Below are 21,602 nucleotides of genomic sequence, written 5' to 3' on the forward strand. Positions count from 1 at the left end.
TCCTTTGTACTGTTTCAGACTCAAACTTCTTAGGAACACAAGGTACAGCTGTTCAAAAAGAATCTCTGACTCTCTTCTGCTGATTTACACACACACATACACACACACACTATAGAGTCATATACACATATATAGGCAGACTAATACCTTGATCAAATATAACCAAGTTACAGTGGCCTAACAAATTGTCAGTTGCCAGCTGATGAAACCTTTTTCCTGAGACTTAGGATGAGCTGAGCAGATGTCCAAGATCCATGCAGGACTTCAACTTTATTTTCTGTCTTAGCTCAGCCTTGTTCAACCATGCCCTGTATCTCTGCATGCACATATTTGTCAGACATTACTTTCCATTCTTGTCTTTGCTCATTCAGCTGAAGAGAAAAGTCAGGCAATATCCTCCTAATAATTACTGGGTTCAGTCAGCAACATGGGAACTGAGATCTCAACTTGTACTCAGTGATCAAAAAAGACGACACACAAATCTATATAAAACTTTCAGTTACACTTTTAAGTCCACAGGTTCACAAATGTTTTTCTTCCTTTCCTCATTTTTCTCAAACTCTGACTTCTCCAGACAGTCATCATCATCTAACATATACTACACAATGAAACTATTTAAAACCAAGTTACTCCTCTTGATAAATAATATCATTCACAATTCAGGATGATAAGGAGGAAAAATATTATCTTTCACCAAAGCCAAAGAAAGACCAGGAACTCTATCAGGAAGGTAATCTGCTAAAAACCTTGTTAAGGCTGACTTTTCTCAGCTGAAAGGATGAAATGAAGCCTCTTTAATGAAACAAACAAATTAAAAAAAAAAAGAAGAAGAAAAAGAAAAAGAAAGAAATCCCCCCCTAAACACCACTTCAAAGTGCAACAAATAAATTCCCTCTTACTTGCGAAGAAGTGAAGGACAACAAAATACATACTCTGACACTAGTTCTATTCCTATTGGAAAATTGTGGCCTGGATCTTTCAAGACCCTGAACAACACTTCCAGGAAAGACTGAGCAATTTCAAAGATTTTTCAATACTTTTACATGGCTTCTTAGTGTTGTGGTCAGCCAAGATGGGCAAAAGAAAACCCTAAAATTTATGATAACACTTAGATGGCTGTTGTGACATTTGTCTATCTGGTATTTGAGACCTGGACTCTAGGACATAAAACAAAATATTACTCTGCTTTCCATGTGACTTTCTCCTTTAAAAGACAGAAAGATGGTCAAGAGCTAAGCATCTGAGGTACAGAGATAGCTTAAGTGCGCAATACACATTTTAAAAAACTGAGTATCATGTAGGCATGTTTGGTTGAAGAATTACCATTTGTATTGCTGCCATATGAGCTATTCACAGCAACCAGCTGGCAGACTGCTAAAACAATTGTTTGGACTTTATGGACCATGGCCATGGCTGTATCTCATGGCATTCAAATTTTTTTTACAGGAAATGTAACTTTGCCATTCTTTTCAGGCTACTTTTCATCTAATTAATATATCACAGATAAAACATGCTACAAAAACATTGTTTGCTAAGATGCATGGAGAAGAAAATTAGTTTTGTTCTGCATAAAAATATTTTTTCACTTCTACTTATTTTTTTTTTTTCTTTTTTACTCCTATGTATTCTTTTTGGGGGGATAATCTTGTCCATCTTTTCAATAGCTCATTCTCTGTAAAGTAACTCAAGGCAAAAGCCTATTGAAATGTCTAATAGGAACCAGAACAGCTTTGACCAGTTCTGATATTGGTTAAGCTCTAGCTGGCTAAGAAAACATAGCTCAAAATATGAAGGAATCTTACTGCACAAGAAACATTATTAGAACCATATTTTCCTTAGCAGAAAAATGAAAATAGGCAGCAGATGTAAAGAAAGAAAAATCCATAGCTTGGGTAAATCCTTCAGATGTGATTATATTCCACAGTTTTCTACCTTAGTGTAACTGGATATACATAAGATGAATTTCAGGCCTAAACATTTCACAGTGGGAAAACTAAACTTGATATGATTTCAGGGAAGTGGGGGGTTGCTTCTAACAGCGAAGTCCACATACACACATGTGTTTGCCTTCTCTTAGGCCACAGCAGCTTCAAAACACTGTATTCTTAATAAAAAATGAATGTTAGCAGTCCAATATTTATGACAACTTTATAGTACTGCTATGCTTGTACTGGGATGAAAAGAAAGAAATTGCTGTAAAGAAAACAGATTGTAGTTTCAAATTCACTATAAGTTTATTATTCCCAGTTTCAGTAACTACCTGCTACTTTGCCGTACTTATACAAACTATATTAGTTGAAATGAAAAAGCATTTATTCTAGAGATCATAGTTCTAGGTTTGAGTGAGAATAAATTGAGAGTTAGCCCAGTTTGGCTGAAATGTAGTAAAGATATCTGTGTTAATTATGGGAAGAAAATCATACCTGTTGTTTAGAGTTTGGATGAAGGTGTTATATAGTTCTAATTTTATATAAACACTTTATACAGTTTCTAGCTGTTAAAAGCATTGACAAGAAAACAGAGTTGCATTTTTAAGGCATAGTTTGAAACGTTTCCAGAGTCAGTGTTGATGCGGTTTGAACCTCACATGATGCATGTAGCAGTCCTTTGGAAGAAAGACGAGAAAGTCCAGCCACCATGGTGGTGGTAAGGGAAGAGAGAAGGCAGAGTAGTGAAGCTGGACAGAAAATATTGGGTTCATCAGCACTGAGATAACTAAGAAAACTAGAGAAACAGATAAGGTTACACAGAGGCAGAAATATATATTAATGTTGAACAAAGAATATTTTGATCTTGAGGAACTGTGAGAAAAGCTGCTATAAGAACAGTTAGGAAGGAATCAAATCTATCCATGAAATACTCATCTAAGGTGAAGTAAAAGAAACAATATCACATCAACAAGCAACAATCATATTTACAGAAGTTTGCAGCTGCAAAAACAGGCTCATAAAAGACTTTCTTTATAAGGCTGGTAATTCCACATTTTCTCACTAGTAAGAACTCAGTTTTCAACCTAGAGAGTCTTTCTTTGAAACATTTTTAAAAGTAGAACTTGGGGTTTGGCCTATTATTTTTCTAACAAATAGAAATTTCCTCCTTGGAATAGTTCTCATTAAATCTTAATTGGTTTTACTGGCTTTTTGGTTTCCATGCCAGATAACTCAAGTATGAATGAAGGCAGCTGAGAAAATGAATTATTTGGATTTATAAGTTATCTGGTAGTGAATAAAAACACAGTGGCAAAATCTGTACTGGTCTCGCCTACGTACATGCTTGAGAGATGAAATAATAGCCAAATTTTCCAAGCTGTCACCAAGAAAGCAGTTATTTTTCACAATGTAGAAATCGGAATTTTGCTGGTTTTAAACAGGTTGGAGAAATTCAGAAAGTGGAAAAAATAAAATTATTAAAGAAACTAAGAGCAAACAATGAGCAGCCATTGGTAGTTTATGGCTGCATAGAGGAGTACTATGAATTTCTGGTATTCATCTAATGAATCCCTTGGAGCCTGCACTCACACACACAAACCACCTAGAAACTGGTTAATGACAGAAACACAAATAACCCAGCTACAAATGTAATCTCATTTTTTACTTTATTTCATTGCCCCACTCTACCTCTTCTGTGGTTTAATTCTGCTAGGCAGAACCTGTCCCTCTACCTACATAATCCTCTTCTACTACAGATCTGTGTTTAGCAGTGAGGAGAGCAATAGCAGACACATTCTGTTTGGTCTGTGAAACTGGTAGTTACAGTCTTCCACCAAGAGGCTGCTTTTTCAAGTCCAGTTCAGTCATTAAAATGCTCTCAGTGCTGGACAGATGTGCAAACACTGGATGAGATACAATGGGTTCAGCATAGTTTGAAAACACAGATGTGCCCCTACCCTGGAAGACCTTCAAATCAATTAGAATTCTGAGCAATTTCTCAGTTTTTCTCTGCTCTAAGGGAATGAACTAAGGGAACGAAGTCATTGTTCTCCTCAATAGGCTTTTCCCCACTGATGTATGTCTTGGCCCCTTAAAAGGAGATACTTAAAGCACAGATTTAAGGTGTAACAGGAGCCTTGAACACTGCTGGGGACAGAAACATTGCATTCTCTTAATGAAAAAAAAAAAAACAAACAAACAGCTTGTGGTTTCAGGTTATTTTGCCGCTTTATCAAATTTCACCCTATATGACCTTTCTCTTCCCATCATCAATATTGCACCTAATAGGGACTAAATTAATTTTTATGGCACCTGAGAGTTCAAGTGAGTTGTCCACGATTCCTAAGCTTCCCAGATCACACATACTCAGCTCTGAACGGACAAAGCAAATTCAGAAAATACTTTTCTTAAATAATTCATGCAGTTCTGCCATGTCAGCTCTTACTGGCTTTTTAAAGAAAACAGCAGTGTTGATTACAGAAATTGCTTTCTGCTTTCCTAAGTAGGAAAAAGCTTGTGAATCAATCAGGATAAATAAGAAAGGGTAGAAGAGGCACCAGGTAGTCTCCTGCTAACACAGAAAATAATGTTTCTGTTTCTTGTAGGGGTTATTTACAGTGACAGATGAAAACATTTAATTTGTATAATGAACAGACTGACATATTACCTTTTGACGCATTCAGGGAGATATAATTAGCTGAGAAGCCCTCAGATGCAATGCTGTGATCAGTCACGAAGTACAACATCATCATGTTGCCACCACTAGTGAGAGACGGTGGAATTGATCTTCCACAGTACCTGCAGCAAAAAGATGCCCCAACTTGAATGGCAGTGCTTTATGAAGCGTCTATATTACTGAAAGAGGATTCAGCTTTCCTGAGTAGCTTGAAGAGTTACACATACACAAATCTCTCCTTTGGATGATACAGATCCCAGCCATATACCTTGTATCACAGGGCTAAATAGCACACTACGTGTACAACAGTATAAATCTAACTTGCCTGGAGAAACTGTTCATCAAGCTGTCAAATTCTCACTGAAATTGGCCTATGCTGTACCTACAACATATTATGTTCTTTTGTAGCAGTCAAAGTGGCTGGCCAAAGACAAACGTTGCAAAACACTCTCCATTATGAGAGTAATTTGCTCCATATTTTCCAAAATACTGCCATGTCAACCAACTACTTTACAGTCTGTAGCTGCAGCTGGATACAGTTCCTAAGTAGTTCATATTTTCTTGAACTCTAGGACGGCCAGAAAACCCTGTGTACACCCAATTGGAGAAGGCGAAAAAAAAGAAATTATTCTTCCCTAAGATAAAATCATATATCAGGAGAAAGTGAAAACAAAATCTGATAAAAGGCAGACTTCGGATTAGTTTTTGCTTAGATCCAAATGCACAATCTTTTACGTAATCTTTCTTTCACTTCTGCAAGTGTTTCAAATCGTTTCTACCTGGGCACAGGTATATTAACGCTTTTGAACTTATCTCCCATAAATCAAAATGTTAATGGAGCTGGACAATGCCAGCTATTGAAACCTGCCCTTAAAAAAGCTGTCCTCTTGACACAAGTTATCTTCTCCCAGTATACTATTTATTAAATGTGTTTCTTATTCCATGGTCAAAGAAAGCAAGCTGCCTTTACTATGCTAGGAAGAGAAATTGCTGCTATTATTTCTCTAATGCAGAGAAATTAATCTAAACACAAAATTTAAGGAAGCAAATTGGATGTCGAAATCTATAGAACAGTGCTCACTCTACAGTAATTCAGCTCTATAGACTAATGGACATATTCACCTTCCCAATTTTTGCACAGTGCTGTTGTCATATATTTCAAGATAATCCTTTCTGCAATTATAATCGAATGCCAAGTTAAATGAAGTGAAAGTCAGGCGGATAAGGTAGCCGGGTTGAATGTTGATAATCCAGGTACAGTTAATACCATGTGGGTAGATATCTGGGTGACCTGGACTTGTAATGGTTCCTTCTGGTCCAGTGAGAATCTCACCACATACTGTAGAGATTTAAAACATTGGGTTAAATGATATATTTATTTAAAAAATAGGCACTTATAAAATTGGTTACTTGTCTTTCTGAAATTTTGTAGTCTTTTTTTCCTCAATGCATACTAAACTAACTGATTTAGAACTTATGTCCCATTACACCATCATAAAACTTGATGGCCAACCGTTTTCAGTGTACAAGAAAATTTGGAAAGTCCCAACACTCTACATAGAAAACACCAAAAAAATCCTTACCTGTATGTATTGGCCAGTACTCAGCCCTGAAGCCAAGGTTGGTAAGAGAAGCTGCTCTGAATTTGATATAGAGATTGTTCCGTGTAGATTGCACTCTAGATGGTACAGCTGTACCACAGTACTTCTCCAAAAGAGGAGAGTCAGTGTTGTTTCCATCTCTGACCTGAAGAACAGTGTATTCAAAATATCCCATACAAATTTCCATTATGTTAAAATTGTAAGCATAAATGAACTCATAAGAACCATGTAAAAGAGATCCTTAGCAAGTCAAACCCTATGCTTTCTTCACATGGTTTCTACTACAGGAACATACAATACAATCTTATGACTGCCAGAGAAGCACTGTCCCACCCAAAGCATGTCAGATGGAGAAAAGTTAAGATCTTACCCCCTCAACAGTAAGTGGCACATAAACCTCCAAAACCAGGTCTGTTTATTTAAAGACACCTGCTACTCGACTCTGATTATCAAAATGGTCATATCATCTTTGGAGAACCAAGAAAAGGTTTGGGATCCCATTATGAACCTGGAAAAGCTTTTATAACTACTGTAAGAAGTGCTTGTCTGTCAAGCAGTTCTGCTGTAGTGGAAATGAGTATCAGAAGGAACATGCAGATAAGAATCTATCTACTATTCATAGTATAAGTGTATTACTCTTTACCTCAACGTAGTCTGAGTCACAAGTGGTTGTATTTCGAATGTCAAAGTCGATAAAGTTAAGAATCACCACTTTGCTAGCTGGCTGGGAGATGATCCACTCACAAGTCTTTGGGTGAGGGGACGTCCTGGGGTAGTAAGGTGAATGGATAGTGCCTGCTCCAGACAAGGAGCCTCCACAGGCTGCCAAGAGACACCAAGAATCAGTACTTGTGATGAATGATTTCAAGGAGTGTATAATGTGATGTCTGTCAAATATCACCATGAAATTAGAAGAAAAACAACCCTAAAAAACTGTCTTCTTACAGCATCTACTACAGATCATCAAATTAGTATTAAGAAAGCATTTAAAAGAACATAGTGCCGTAAGTATAGCATAAACATGTACATACAGAAGACCAATCTAACTTTGCCCAGGAAAACTAATGGATTTGACTCATTTGTTTCAGACACAGGTAGATATGTTAATGATTAAGAAATAAAAGATATGAAAAATGAAAGCAAGAATATTTAGGCAGAATTATAGCTATATCATCTTTGGTATGTTAGTGGTAAGTGATTTATCATTAATAGAAGCAATGAGGCGTGCATTTCCAAGCATGCTCAGAGTGCCTTCAACAGACCTACTGCAGATATCTTCTTAGCATTTGTAAAAGTAGCAATAAATACATAAATTGACTCTTTTTTTTTCTTTCCTTTCTTTTGAAGTTTGTCGTAAACCCATTATATGGATAATATAGCACAGAAATGCTTGACAGTGTCCAAATTATAGATTAGTTCACTGTGCGAGTCACCAGTTCTTCTTACCAACTTGATAAATGGCCCTGAAGCTAGCCCTTTGCACAGAAGCATCAGACTTGAACTTGATCCAGAGACTGTTGCTTGTAGAAGTGATTGGAGACATGAGTGTACTATGACAGAATTTGCTAATAAGGGAAGACATCTCACTGTCACCATCTCGAACCTAGTCAACAAAAAGAAAAAAAAGAAAAATACCAGGTCATAAAAGTGTTGGGATCTGATATGCAGATGAAATTATAACCCCAAAAGAGCCGCTAAATAACAAAAGAAGTAACCATTTCACTTGTTTATAAGAGGGGTAAAGAGCCATCACAGTAATTGGCACAAGCACATGATTTACAAGACCTCAAAGGAAGGAGCAGATGATCAACGCAAAAGACACACACACATGCTACTGTCACAGGACATTAGGATGAAACAGATCTTCTCTATGAACCACACCTTTAGTACAAGTTTGGCCTATGCTTCCAAAAGTGACACCTTTCATATTAAACAGGCAGGTAAGGTGCTCACCAGTGGTAGCTAAGAAATTTTTGACAGCACTAAAATCTGCAGGGGAAAAAAGGGGGTATTTGTGATTTTCTTGCTTTGGCCATGAAGCTTGTAGTGAATTTTCAATGGCACTTCTCCAGAACAAGCCCGTGTGCCATCACAGCCATACAGAACTGCAGACAGACAGCTCACTAACAGGAGGTACAACTCTGCGTCCCTAAAGCAGTAAAGAGGTTTACTGATGTCTTTCCATTACTTTACCTGAAGGGTCCAATTCATGATAATGACAGTATCAGGGAATCACATCCAGCTTTTACCTCCTCCACTGACCTCAGTCAATCTGCTAATCAAAGAAATGTGTCTTATGTGTTTTCCCAGAACTTGATTATAAATCCTGATTATCAAGGAGACTAGAAGGGAAAGATGTATTTGAAGGGAGAGAAGGCAGGGAACCCTTTCGGTGCCCTGGTGGGCAGACAGAGGCTGGCTTGCTTGCCCAGCTTTGACGATCTCCAGCTGGTGAGATGGCTTTCTGACTAACAGATATCTTTAATTTCCCTGGAACTTGAGCTTAAGGTGACAGAATTATTCTGGATTTACAGTGGAGTGAGATCAGAATTTATGCGAGAATATTTAGAAAATCTTTGGACAGTAGTGAAAGTTTCCAGAACAATAGTTCACAGGAGTTTACATTTTTTCTTCAGCATTTTTTTTCTCCTTACATTTTTGGTTTATAAAGCCCAGTGAGTAGTGATAAAAATAACAGGTTCTCTAAACCATGTGAGTAATGTCTCCTATTGCAAGTTAGAAGGATGGCAAGGAGAAGGAGCTGCCTTGGCTAATGTCTTATCTCTGCAGCACCATGTCAGTCTTTCTTAAATAAGAACTTTTATTGTCTCTAGTTTCTTATGGCAGATCCCTGCAATAAGAAGGCTGTTCCTTCCTTAGCAAGACACTAAACATCCCTCCCTGAGCAAGTGCCTGTGAGATGTGTCTAGTCCCTGTGGAAACTCTGCAGGTTTCCTGGTTTCTACAGGGATGGGAATAATCTGCACTTTTTCAAAGTGACAAAACAATTGTCAGAGAGTGACTTTTAAACTAACTTAAACACCCAAAAGCTATCTCACTAGCTGAACTTGGTTATAAAACCCAGTGAGACAGCATTGTAGAAAAACATATGCAGAAAATCAGGCCTTGATAAAAGAGCACAGTGTTTCAGCTGTAGCAACTGTCCTGGTCAGAAAACGTCGGTCCTGTTTCTCTGCTCTGGGCTGAGCCACCAGGCGAGAGGGTAGGAAGAAGAGGAGAGAAATGCAGGGAAACTGAACGGCTTATGACTGATCAGCAAACAGCCTTGCTGAACTAATACAAACTGATTGCGTTCAACAGAAATGGTTTTGTTTCTCTGGCTGCTGTGAATTTAGCTGCTGTTCTGCCAGCAATTAGGCAACAGGAGTACCAGGCCAAACAAACAAAAGCTGTCTGTTTTCATTAAACACACTTCCCCTCTCATTTCAGAAATTAATTACACTTCATTCCAACCAAAGTCTCTGAATTACAGGAGGAGGGAAGGCAACAATGTCAGCACAATAACATCTTTTAAAAACAGATTAACTGCATGGAGCTCACAGGGGCCTATTCCCCGCTTGGTCAAGAAGAAATCAAGCACAAACCCAAACCCGCGCTGCCACGTAGCTGCGCAGCCGTCAGCGCGGGGCCCAGCTCTGCACTGGGGCCGCAGGGCTTGTCCCTGTCTGCTTCAGCTGTGGCGGCACCTTCTCTAATCGGCTGGGTGCCTGCGCCCATTTTGTTTTACTTCTGTTTACCTCCTTGCGGTACAGCCGCAGTTTTATACGGGGAGCAGTACCCAGCACTCATTCCATAGGATGAGGTATTTATGGCTGTAACACGATGACGCAGTGTGGAGGAATACAGGACGAGTACGCCAGCACACACCTTGAGACGTGGCACGGCGCAGAGGAACACAGGGACAGGGTGACAGAAGGGGAATGGGACACCGACATAAAGACCTTGTCATGCCCTCAGGGCACCACCAGGACTCATTGGCCCAGCCTGGCCTCCCCAGGGCCCCCACACCCTGCCCATGGCCCGGGACCCCATGTCCAGCCCCCCAGGGCCATGAGCCCCTGCCCCAGGCACACTGCAGCAGGGCCAGTCTCCAGCTCCCCACAGCCCTGCCCTGCCATGGGCTCTGCTGACCCGGGCCCACCCATGGGTCCATGTCCCAGCCTGTCCTTGGCCCACCCTTGTTCCCCAGGGAGGTGTGTCCGATGCCTGGGGCTGCCCTGCTCCCTGGCCAGGGCGGTGGGACGGGCTCTGCTCTGCCCTGCCGGGGAGCTGCCGGCCTGCACAGCACCGTGCCAAACCTCACCCCCCTGCCAGTTAAAGACATGCAGACCTGGAGCTGGACAAAACTGGGTTTAGGGATAACAAAGACAACGAAGAAATTGTGTCTGGCATACTTAAAAGGCACCCTGTAGTAATAAATTTTGATGCAACATGAAGCTGCAGACCAATGAAGAGAGAGCTAGGCGTAAAACAAAACAAAAATCACCTCAAGTGGATCCCAGTTAGTATCAACATTACTATTGTATTATTATTACATTTTCCATATAGAAGCATTCTAACTGTACTATTAATTTTTCTGTAATAATTGGATTTAGACTAGTAACAATTCTTGAATTAGACTTGTAAGATTTCAGCTATGCTAACAATAAACTCCTGGCTTTACATATGTGTATATACACGTATGTATGTATACATAAATATATATATGGTGTACTTCCTTTTTGTGCCTTACAAGACTTTCCATCACTCATGACAACACCATGACTCCAGAAAATGCTGCACAGTGGCTATGGCATTATTTCTATTTTTCTTGCATTTGGTGTGCATTAACCAAAGGTCCAAACTCCACCTTAATCACGTACAGCTGATTAAGAATTAGTGTTAAGCTAGACAGATTTTCTTGTTCTCTTATCTTTGCTTCATTCCAAATGTACAGTCCTGCTCTTTTAGCCCCTGTGACTTTTGGACCCTAATAAATTGGTATAGTTAGTCTTTTGATTAACATCTATTTCTGCAGCAGCCCTTGGGACAGAAATTATGCAGCGTGGTTTTGTATACACATGTAATCAACCATTCATATCAACCGATTAAGAGAAGTCACCTCAATATAATTCGATGAACAACCAGTGTGACTCTCCAGCTCCATATGGGTGAAGTTGAGGTATATTTTTTCATCCTCTGGCTGTCTGATAATGTAGATACATTGTCGGTTGTTAATATAAGGGTTAGGCCAGAAAGGGGATGTGATAACCCCTTCACTATCCGTGTAATTTCCTCCGCAACTTGGATCTGCTATATTAAGAAAAAAAATGCATCAATTGAGATATTCACCGTAACTCTTTCGGTTTAGGCTGCCTTTGTAAAATGGCTGCAAATCAAAGAGGATTTCTGTATTATTAAATACCAAGTGTTAATTACATCCACTCACGTGTCATCGGCTATATCTTGGGAATGTCACAGACCAACATTTAATGCCGAGTTTTACTTACCAGGAGATGTTGTATAGAGAATGTGGAAGCCTTTATCAGTAACTAAGTCATCAGAGTGAAAGTGAATCCATGCGTATGGACCAGTGGTTTGGAGTGGAGGTGGAGATCCAGTGCTACAGTATTTACCAAGGACAGGGTCTTGTGGAAGAAGACCGTCTCGAATCTAGACAGAATGATAGATCAATGTTTAAGATTATTAGATGTGTGCCAACTGTGAACAGTACCAACACTCCTGAAGTTATCTTGGAGGCCCCAGGAGATATTGTAGATAGTGGGTGGAGGGAAAGTTCATAGGAAGTTTCCTCCAGACGCACAGGAACCAAGAAACTGACCCACCATTGTAGCTGTGATAGTTCTTCTAGGAGAGTTGTCAAGGGGTTTGTGAAAGGGAAAGAAAGTATCAGGAGATCTACTGTTGAACTGTTTTCCTGAAATCATGCTCTGCATTGCACAATTTTGGAGAAAACGCTATTCCACACCAGCTTCTCATTTCCATGACTGGATATCTGTGAATTCTATAACCATTACTTTGCACTTGAGAAAAAGCCCTAAGCTCACACATCAAGTCATGGACTGCACTATAATATGAATCTATTAATCTCATTCCCTCATAGCTTTCCTTAGGCTGATTAATTTTCTGTGGGTTGACATTTGACAAGGAGTTTGGAGACTGAAATTTGTAAGGAAGTGAAGGCTTCCCACCAGGTATTTGGCCTGAATCCCATCCTCTTTAGTTGCAAGACTTCTACTGATTTCAGTGCAGTGGGATATCATCATCCTTCTGTTGCATTACCTCTATCTGAGGTTGGAATAAGTAAAAATTAGCATTTCAACCCAGGATTTAATTTTCAAACAGTCTCTTCTGTAGGTACAAAAAGTTTTGAAATAGCTTGTTTTGCAATAACATAGCCATAAAATGTTGTCATAATCCACAATTAAACTTTACCTCTAAATGGTCATAACTGCAGTTTTCATGGTGTTCAAGGCTTAGTGTGCCAAAAGCAAATGTGATGAGAAGGCCAGGAGTGGTTGAGATGGTCCACAAACAGTCTCTGTTTACTGGATAGTTACCAGGGTATCCTGGAGAGCTTATTGAGCCATAAGTACCCGTCAGCTCACCACCACATTCTAACAGAAAAGAAACATGGAAGTGAGCCTTTAACACTACATGTCAGGTCAGAAGATTAATTCTCCTGTAGTGTCAAAACTAGGTACAAATTTGGGATCCAGAATAAATTCAAAAACAAAGACCAAGCCAAACAAACCAGCAAGTTACTTCTTTCTTTAAATTTTACAATTAATTCTGCAATTCAATTATAAAAGCAGAAGTCCAAATATTTCCTGATTTGCACAGTAAAAGAAAGATTCTTTCGCAGTTATGATGGAAATATCTTTAGGAGAATAATCGAAAGTACTGTGTTTTGGATTGGATTTGCAAAATTAATCTGAATTTCTGTACTTTGTAAATAGTCTCTATGTTTTATGCTAGCACAAGACTGTTTTCATTTTACAAAAACCCTTAATTACAGGAAGGCTGGTTTATATATGTGCAATTGAAAAAAAAAAACCCAACCACCTCACAGCATAACAGTTGGGGATGGTAGGGGTAATTTGTGTGTTATAGCTAAGGAATGGCTAGTTTAGTCACATCTATACCACTCTCCCTCCCTCTTTGCTTCCCCCCTATCCCTCCCAAAGGATCTGTTTTCACTTTTCAGTATCCATATTAATCAATGAGTAATTATCTATCTAATAATATCAATTGAAAGAAACCCACCAAAAATCACATTAAAAGCATTTCAGTAAATATTTCTGGAAATAAAGAAACTGTTCCCCCCTGAATTTTCTGTCCTTTTTTACTCTATGGTTCTTTCAAGACACAACCCATTGCACAATTTTGTTTCTAGATAATACACAGAACATTGAAGTGAGCTTGATGTTGCACAAGATGATTTGGGGTTTATCTCTAGAAACATGCTGCCAGGCAACCTGGAAGAATCACACAAGTGGCGTTACCAAGAATTCAGGCAGAAACATAAAGCAAATCATACTGAAAATCTCAGATAATTTAAAATCAAATTCCCAACACTCTGTCATGTTTGGAAACAGCCGTTCAAACTCTTTGGCATCTTGGAAATTATCAGTGGCAAAAAAAGAGGTAACTTGCTTGCTCAAAGTACTAGATACTTCTGTGAGAAAAGAGAACTAATCAGAAGAATGGTATCTCCAGGAACATATGCTCTTTGGGAGATTCCTCACAGGAGGTATAAAACAGCCTTAAAAACCAGCAGAAAGTTATTCATGCAGAGGCCTACAGTTGGAGTTTAAATATTTTAAAACGACATATATGTCTACATTCCAGCCTCACTCCTTAGTAAAATACTGTCCTACTGCTCCTAATGTTTCCTAATCAAGGGAAATGTGTCATTCATTTTGTTCCAAAGCCATGAAGATGCTAAATTACTTGACATTTCATGAAGCTTACCAGGATCCCGAGATTCCCATTGAACAGTAAAACCTCCAGCTGTAATGGTGTGGTTGGAGTAGAACCAAAAATACAGGGAGTTGTGGGAACTGAAAAGCTCTGGAGGAGGTGAGGAACCACAGTATTTTCCCAGCATGTGCACTGACGCTGAAGGCCCATCGTGGATTTGAAGGAAGTCAGAGTTACACTCATTACTTGCCTCCAGTTGGAAGAATGGGAAAGTAATACGCAGGATCTAAGAGGAAGTAACAAAACAAGAAATTTCTTTTTTTTTCCATCTGCTGAGACACTGTTTATGCAGTAACTCTGTGTAGAGCAGATATATGTGTTCATGCAACTATGAGAATCTACGAGATTTGGAGCCATTATGCCATCTCCTGAAAAGTTCCAGGACAGAAGATATTACAGAATCTGAAGGATCAGAAGGAAAGAGAGAAGATAGATAGGAAGGAATTTGGACAGGGAAGTGTCTGGAAAGAGCATTATTTCTATAAACTAATAACACTAAAGTGTCTGCTATATATGGGAAATATATATGTGTACATATTTCAAGCCATGTGAAAGGATTGAAATACAACACAAAATACTCCATTCCAGGTTTCCCATGACAGTTTTCTCATCAGAAAATTACCATTTCTCATCCTTGCTATGGTTGAAAGTATTATCATGGGAGTTTAAAAAAGAAATGATCTTTTTTTGCACATATAAAATCAGTGTCTCATAATCCCACTCTAGATACTTAGTGACATACACAGCTTTATATAGGTTCAGATTCCTCACTGACGTGCTTTAATATAGCTCTGCTGAAGACAGTAGTGGCTCTCAGGCTTAAAGCTGAGGATGTCACACATATATATAATGGTGTATAAACCACAAGCAACCACTGGTTTATAAAACTACTTAATTCGTTCCATGAAATGTCAAAAATAGATCAAATATTTAGATGCCAAGTAAGAAGTCCCATGCTAAAGTGTGAAGTAACATATTTTGTAGTTGTTATTTATAACTCAAGTGGAATTGTAGATTGGAATCAGAATATGCATTTGAGTGCAAAATTTAAAAATTAATCCTAAAAAAAAAATATCAAATGTTGTTATTACAGAAAGCCATTGACAGTGTGAATTCAGCATTCTACATTTTTGGCACTCAGAAATCAGAAAAATGAGTTTGTTCTGGGGTCACTTAGCTCACGAACCAACTGTGGAGCCCAGCAGAGCAGAGATTTTCTCATGCAGCTATTCACAGACCACATTCTAAAGCAATGTAAAACAGGCACCTTCTCTAAGTGGTGGTAGGTGAATAAATTCTAACCCTCAGCTGCATAGGAAAAACCTTGAAAACATAACCCGGGCAAATTCTGAGCCTAAGGAGCCTGAAGGCTTGTAAGGATCCGAAACTTAATCTTTTTGAAAAACTGGGGGGTTGGAGCTGAGGAGATTTGATCACAATATTGGAATATATGGCATGAAGACAGTCACATTTGCTCAGATGAGCTGAGAGGTCCTGCAGAGTGAAGGTTTCTTTAACCTGAACTCTATTTTACCTTGTTGGGATTAGTTTGAATAACCCAAGCACAGCTGACCCCACTGTTGTACTGCTGGCTGTTTGGGTTGTTAGGGTAACTGAAAGTCCCCCTGAGGCCTGAGAGATATCCTCCACAAACTGCAGAAAGAGAGAAAATTGAACAGATTAATTTGTGCTATCACTATACAGACTTAAACAAATCTTAACTTTCTTGCATAGCTTTGGCTTCCTAAATATTTAAAACAAGGGTGAAAGATACTTCTATAAAAGACTCTTCAGGATTTCCTCTAAAGTGGAATGACATCACAAAAAAATGAGCAAAATGACTCCCTGGAAGAAAAATAGTTCCTGGAAAAAGAGCAAAGGTTTTCAGCAGAAATATGTGGATACTGCCAAAAGATGTTGATTCTGTCTCAGGAAAATGTCCATAAACTAGTTTGTTTCCAGAACGTTACCTCCAGATTGCATCCTTAAATTTTTCACCTACAATGAAATAACATTTTGAAGCTAACATTATATATAATTTTTCTCAGTAGTGGTGCATCATAGTAGTTATCCTTTAGATGATTTATTGTCCCATTTATTCTTTTTGTTCAGATTTCTGGGCCTGATAGTACATCTTGTGGTAGACCGTGGTCTCTTCTCTCACTGACCCATTCAATGAATGGGAGCTGTGAACTGGGAATCCCAAACAGCTACAGAAAAATATGTCTATAAAGCACCCAAAGTACAATGCACGTATAGCTACAGTGTACGACAAGCAACTGATGCTAAAGAAATACTCAATTCTCATCAAACTGAGATTTTATTTGTATTTTGTTTCAAGGAATGATAAAAAGAATATAATTTTGTTTGAAGTGTTCATCTAAAACTTCTCACCATTTCTCAAACAGATTCAGAATTATCATGTCATAAAATGTATTATTTTCCCTTGACTAGGAATTAAAAAAAAAAAAAAAAGTTGATGCATTGTAATTTCTCACTGGATAAAAAAATGGTTTTCTTTCCCTTCTATTATGAATGGTTAGAAATGAATTTTTTCCACACGTGCTTAATAGTAAAACATTACTGGTTAGATATTTAAGGAAAACAGGGAAGAGGCTGAACTAGGTCTAAAATAGAGTAGATTTCACAGGGGCTCAGTGAAAGTTTTACATTCTGTATTCTGTGAAAAGCTAATCTGCTTTCTTCACAGCAACCTGCAATAAATATGAGAGATCTGACAGATGGTTGCCACAGGGATGCTCACTGGATTGTTATCCTGACCTTGTTTAATTAAAATTAATGTCAAAAAAATCCCAAACAAACAAACAAAAAGTTTTATTAAGAAGAAATGTTAAAGGCAGGACCTTGCAGTCACTCTATAAAACTCAGAGGCCCCCATTTTCACGGATGAAATATCTTTCATTAGATTTCTGTTTGAAAACTTTTTCTGGTGTTTTGTCTTGACGAAAAAAATCAGGAACTCTTGGTCTCGCAAAAATGAAATAGGCATGCACAATTCTCCTTATATCAGATCCTCTTTCCCAACCAGCTTACCAGACCACTTTCTCAGGAACAGAGATGTGATTTTAGAATGTCTGGCATCTAGGCAAGGCCAGTGGGCCTGCAGATCAACTTCATTGTTATGTTTCTATTGCTAAACAAGGGAGCTATAAACAAAACTCATGGTAAACTGACTCCACAGGACTCTGGGTCGGGACCTATAATCTACCAAGAAGGGTTGGTTTTTTTTCCATCACAACTTGGTTCTTATTCACATATTAATCGTGTATACCAAGCATCCACTCGTTGAAGCCCGGTGGCCCATTTCTCCTGGGGAGGAGGTCCCGGCCATACCTTGCTGGGCAGTCTGGCACTGGGGTCCTGTCCAGGCACTGGTGCACTCGCAGGAGTAGCTGTTGACCCCGTCGGTGCAGCTTCCCCCATTCTGGCATGGGTTGCTAATGCATTCATCAATGTTCTCCGTACAATTAGGGCCTGTCCAGCCTGCATTACACAGGCAGAAATATCCAGAGATCATTGCCTACAGGTATAAGGAAATGCAATAAACGTAATGAGCATGAAACACCTAAAGGAATCAATGCAGTCAACAGAAAGACTGATATTTACACTTATTTGATGTGGAGATATCAGAGCAAAGAAATAAAACATTTGGAATTTAATGGCCTTGATGATCACTGGTAAATACCAAAATAAACTCAAAGCCTAATCAGATTATCTAGCTCTTTGCTTTTTCTATTAAGTTATTTCTTTGCAGGGCTCTTTCAAATTACTTTCTAAAAAGTCAAAATCTCTATTCATTTAGCATTCAGAAAACCGTTTGCTTGGCTTTGAAATCATCACCCTAGAAACAAGTCAATCATATTATCTAAACCTTATAAATAGCAAGTCAAGATAACAGTGGTTTATAAATCACTTCTCTCAAGCCTGTTCTCTAGGAAGTCTGCACTGCAGTTACGTGGGCTGTTAACTTTCATTTTCACCCTGAGGAAAGTTAAATGGGAATAATTTCATGCCTTCTTTGCCTTATTCCTTATTCTGTATGTCTCTCTCCCATTTCTTTTGTCTCAACCTTTACTACTTCTCCTTATCAAGTCTTTCCATATCTCTAACTTTTAATTTCTTATGTCCTCTTTCCTCATATTTCTTGTTTTATAGACACGCTTTTTACAGGTAAAGCAGAACATGGTATTCCAAGTCAAACACTAACAATCCCATCTTTGATGACATACAATCAGCATGCTACATTCTCTGTTCCCTTTCGCATTCTATGTTCATGTCCTCTGTGTTCTGAGCAGAGATTTTCAGCATGATAGAAGAGGATTTTAATTTGTACTTAGGGTGTAGAATGCTGCTTTAGGAGATAAAAAGGGGCTTTCTGATCTGCATTGCCTGTTATTTAATTAACATTACATTTCACCTGTCATTACGCTGGCCAAATATAGCTCTCCTGTTCCTCTATTTTATTAGATGCTCTGTAGTCCCATTACTGAAGTATCTGACTGTGTTATTATCTTTAAGTAGGAGTTTGTAGCCATGATTGCCTACAGTTGTATGTTAGGATATATTTAGGGGAAGATGTCATATCTTTTAATAGACTGACTAAAATAAATAGTTTCTAAATAGTCGGAAAAGGTAGATTAGATCTGGGCACAAAAGGCCCTTTAAGTACCTGGGTGAAAAGACAACAGGTACTTACAGAAGAGAGGGAGGAATGCTGGTAAGGGATGGAGTGGAGGTGAGGGGATTGTCTCCTTTCACACAGAAAGTGGGAAAAGGTAAAATATCATGGAATCATAGAATCATTTAGGTTGGAAAAGACCCTTAACATCATCAAATCCAACATTTAACCTAATACTACCAAATCCATGTTGTATGTCCCATTTTCCCCCGCCTCCCAGGATCATCAAAAGGAAGATATCTGCAGACCAATGTGGACAAATGGGATCAGGCGCTACTGGAACAACAAATTTACCATTTGCAAACATTTCTCCAAGACCATAATAATAAGTATCCTCAACAACAGAATTATCAAAATCCCCAGGTCCAAAGCGTGAACTTTCCTCAGCACAGCACACCTCACTGAAGAAGACAAAAGGCCTTCACAGGGTCCGTGTGGACAAACTAAATAGTTGTCACTGTGCATGAGAATGAATTCACACCACCAATCAGTAAAGGTCCAGAACACCCAGCTACCTGCAGGTACAATTAATTCCCATGAAAAACCCTTTCCATATCCGTATAAACAGCCTGAGACTCCAGGTGGACTCTAACAAGATCAGCCTAGAACATGTAACTAACCGTACTGGATATTAGCAGCCTGAAGGTCAGCAGACATACTGGTTTTATTTTGATGGGTAATTCCACCATGATCCATGGTGGTAAATCACTTTCCTGCCCCACCAGGGACAGCCATTCATTAGTTCTCCCCCACCAACGCCAGCATCCCATCGCTAGCCTGGGGTACCAGATACAACCTCTCAGGTTTTTACTGCCAAGATTGCTGCCTCTACTTCAAACACAAAGAAGTGGCTTGTGTGCCCTGAAACTCACTTTGTTTTCCCCAGGTATATCTGTTGATCTCATTCCCCTCTGACTTTGCCTCATTACCTTTAGTATGTCTGCACTCAGCTTTTGGTCTCACCAGTCTCCCTGTTGTCACTGGTTATAACTATTAACTGTCACAAAGTGTGAGGAGTCCAGCACTTACCAAGCACTGCCCATTTGCACAAGGGTTTTGCAGCTGACAGATATCACTGAGAGGAGAGCATCCATGTGGCCCATATCCACTTCCAGTGTACCCAGATATGCAGGAACAAAACGGCATTGGCCCTTGGGAGATGAGACAAGATTCAGAAAAGAATTTGGTCCTTGTTACAATGATAAAACCAACCATGACAGTAAGGGTCCTTGACACATAGAATTATATAAAGGCTTTGCTTTTAACTTATTTGATCTGTTGATACCTTCCCTGGTCAGTGTCCAGTTCGACCATGGAAAGATCCCTACTGTTCCTTTGCTATGGGCATCTGAGAGTCCAAGGTCACCTTTGTGGGAAGTGATAGGAGCAGTCAAAAGGTATTTAGGGAAAGGAGAAGAATAGCAGAAGTGGCTGAAATTGTAAAACTGCATCAAAGAGGTGAAGCTCTCCACATTTTTATGATGAAATCTACTCTTTGGTGGAGCGTAAATCTATTTCTGTCAGTGTTTGTGGAAAAGCCTGCTGGTGTTAGCTAACCTGCCTGTAAACTCCTTTGGATGAGGCAAAACTGACTGAGAAGGGGCTGTAATATAAATACGGTGCTACAAAGTGGATTCAGCCTAACCAAACCCTCCTTGAGATTCACACTGGTATTACTTACAGTCCTTAAGAGCACACCATACCTGGAGCTGAGGTACAAGTAGCCAAAGGATGGCATCCTCCATTATTTATTGAGCAGATATCAACCTGCGTACATGTTTGACCATCTCCCTCATAACCTGTTCAGAGGTAAATCTCAGTTAGTCTATAACAAACTATGTTCTCTGAATATTGTCAGCTAAACAATCATTAGGTGAGGAAAAAAAAATAATTTATGGTGTAAAATCATAGTCTTCTGCAGTTCAAAAGAAGTTGACATCACAACTGGAGTATATCCTGGCATATTTATTTTTGTTCCTACACTGCAGGGATGGATTCTGATTTTAACTAAATCCTCCCATGATTTTAGAAAAAAGGTATATTAGTATTACCAAAATATAGGTGGGGTCAGAGTGAGGCCATAGGAGCTCAGGTCTCTCAGCCACCATGTGCTGCCCTCCCTACACTTCTGCACCCAGCCAGCCCTGACCTCCTGCGGGCTTCCACTGTGTGCCAGAACTGCTTTTGGGTCTCAGACACAACATCCAAGCTCCTCTCGGGAGGCTTGGCAGGACCAAAGTGCCGCAGCATGACTCTGCATGGCCAGAGCTGAGGTCCACTACACCTCATCAAAACTTGTCTGACTCTGTGTTTCCAGTGTGGTGATAGCCCATCAGTGCTCAGTAACCGAGAGCCTTCACTACTTGCAGTCTGTTGCCATTTAAGTAGCAATCGAAAGGTTAAGTAGAAACATTTTTTCCTGCTAGTATTTCTAGTATTGATAGCATGCGCTTCATAAAGCATTTTAAATCATAAACCACAAATTACAAAGACATAAGTCACAGCTTCCACTGCTTGACCTGTACTGCAAGAGAAGCACTGCCTTCTTAGACAACATTCAGAGCATGACAAACAATTACCTAGGCTTTTTTAAGACAGAAAATACAGCTGATTTATGGCACATGGGATACTCTTTCAATTAATACAATGAAACTACTATCATAATTATGCAATCCTTGTTTCCCATTAATGAT

At 39.2% G+C, this 21,602-nt stretch overlaps 1 protein-coding gene across 1 annotated transcript in view; it reads right to left on the minus strand.

The window, feature by feature from the left end:
* Positions 1-21,602, minus strand: part of CUBN (cubilin (intrinsic factor-cobalamin receptor)) — a 146,685-nt gene that overhangs the window by 114,872 nt on the left and 10,211 nt on the right. Inside the window, exons 10-22 of the mRNA XM_009887113.1 lie at positions 20,613-20,708; positions 19,939-20,060; positions 17,565-17,751; positions 15,745-15,863; positions 14,202-14,436; positions 12,663-12,844; positions 11,717-11,879; positions 11,329-11,519; positions 7,653-7,809; positions 6,850-7,028; positions 6,189-6,351; positions 5,728-5,944; positions 4,597-4,727 (exon numbers count right to left, since the gene is read on the minus strand). Of these exons, the coding sequence (XP_009885415.1) occupies positions 4,597-4,727; positions 5,728-5,944; positions 6,189-6,351; positions 6,850-7,028; positions 7,653-7,809; positions 11,329-11,519; positions 11,717-11,879; positions 12,663-12,844; positions 14,202-14,436; positions 15,745-15,863; positions 17,565-17,751; positions 19,939-20,060; positions 20,613-20,708 (2,142 nt within the window). The remainder of the gene's footprint in view (positions 1-4,596; positions 4,728-5,727; positions 5,945-6,188; positions 6,352-6,849; positions 7,029-7,652; positions 7,810-11,328; positions 11,520-11,716; positions 11,880-12,662; positions 12,845-14,201; positions 14,437-15,744; positions 15,864-17,564; positions 17,752-19,938; positions 20,061-20,612; positions 20,709-21,602) is intronic.

This window comes from Charadrius vociferus, unplaced genomic scaffold, assembly GCF_000708025.1.
Source record: "Charadrius vociferus isolate BGI_N301 unplaced genomic scaffold, ASM70802v2 scaffold126, whole genome shotgun sequence".
Taxonomy (NCBI): Eukaryota; Metazoa; Chordata; class Aves; order Charadriiformes; family Charadriidae; genus Charadrius; species Charadrius vociferus.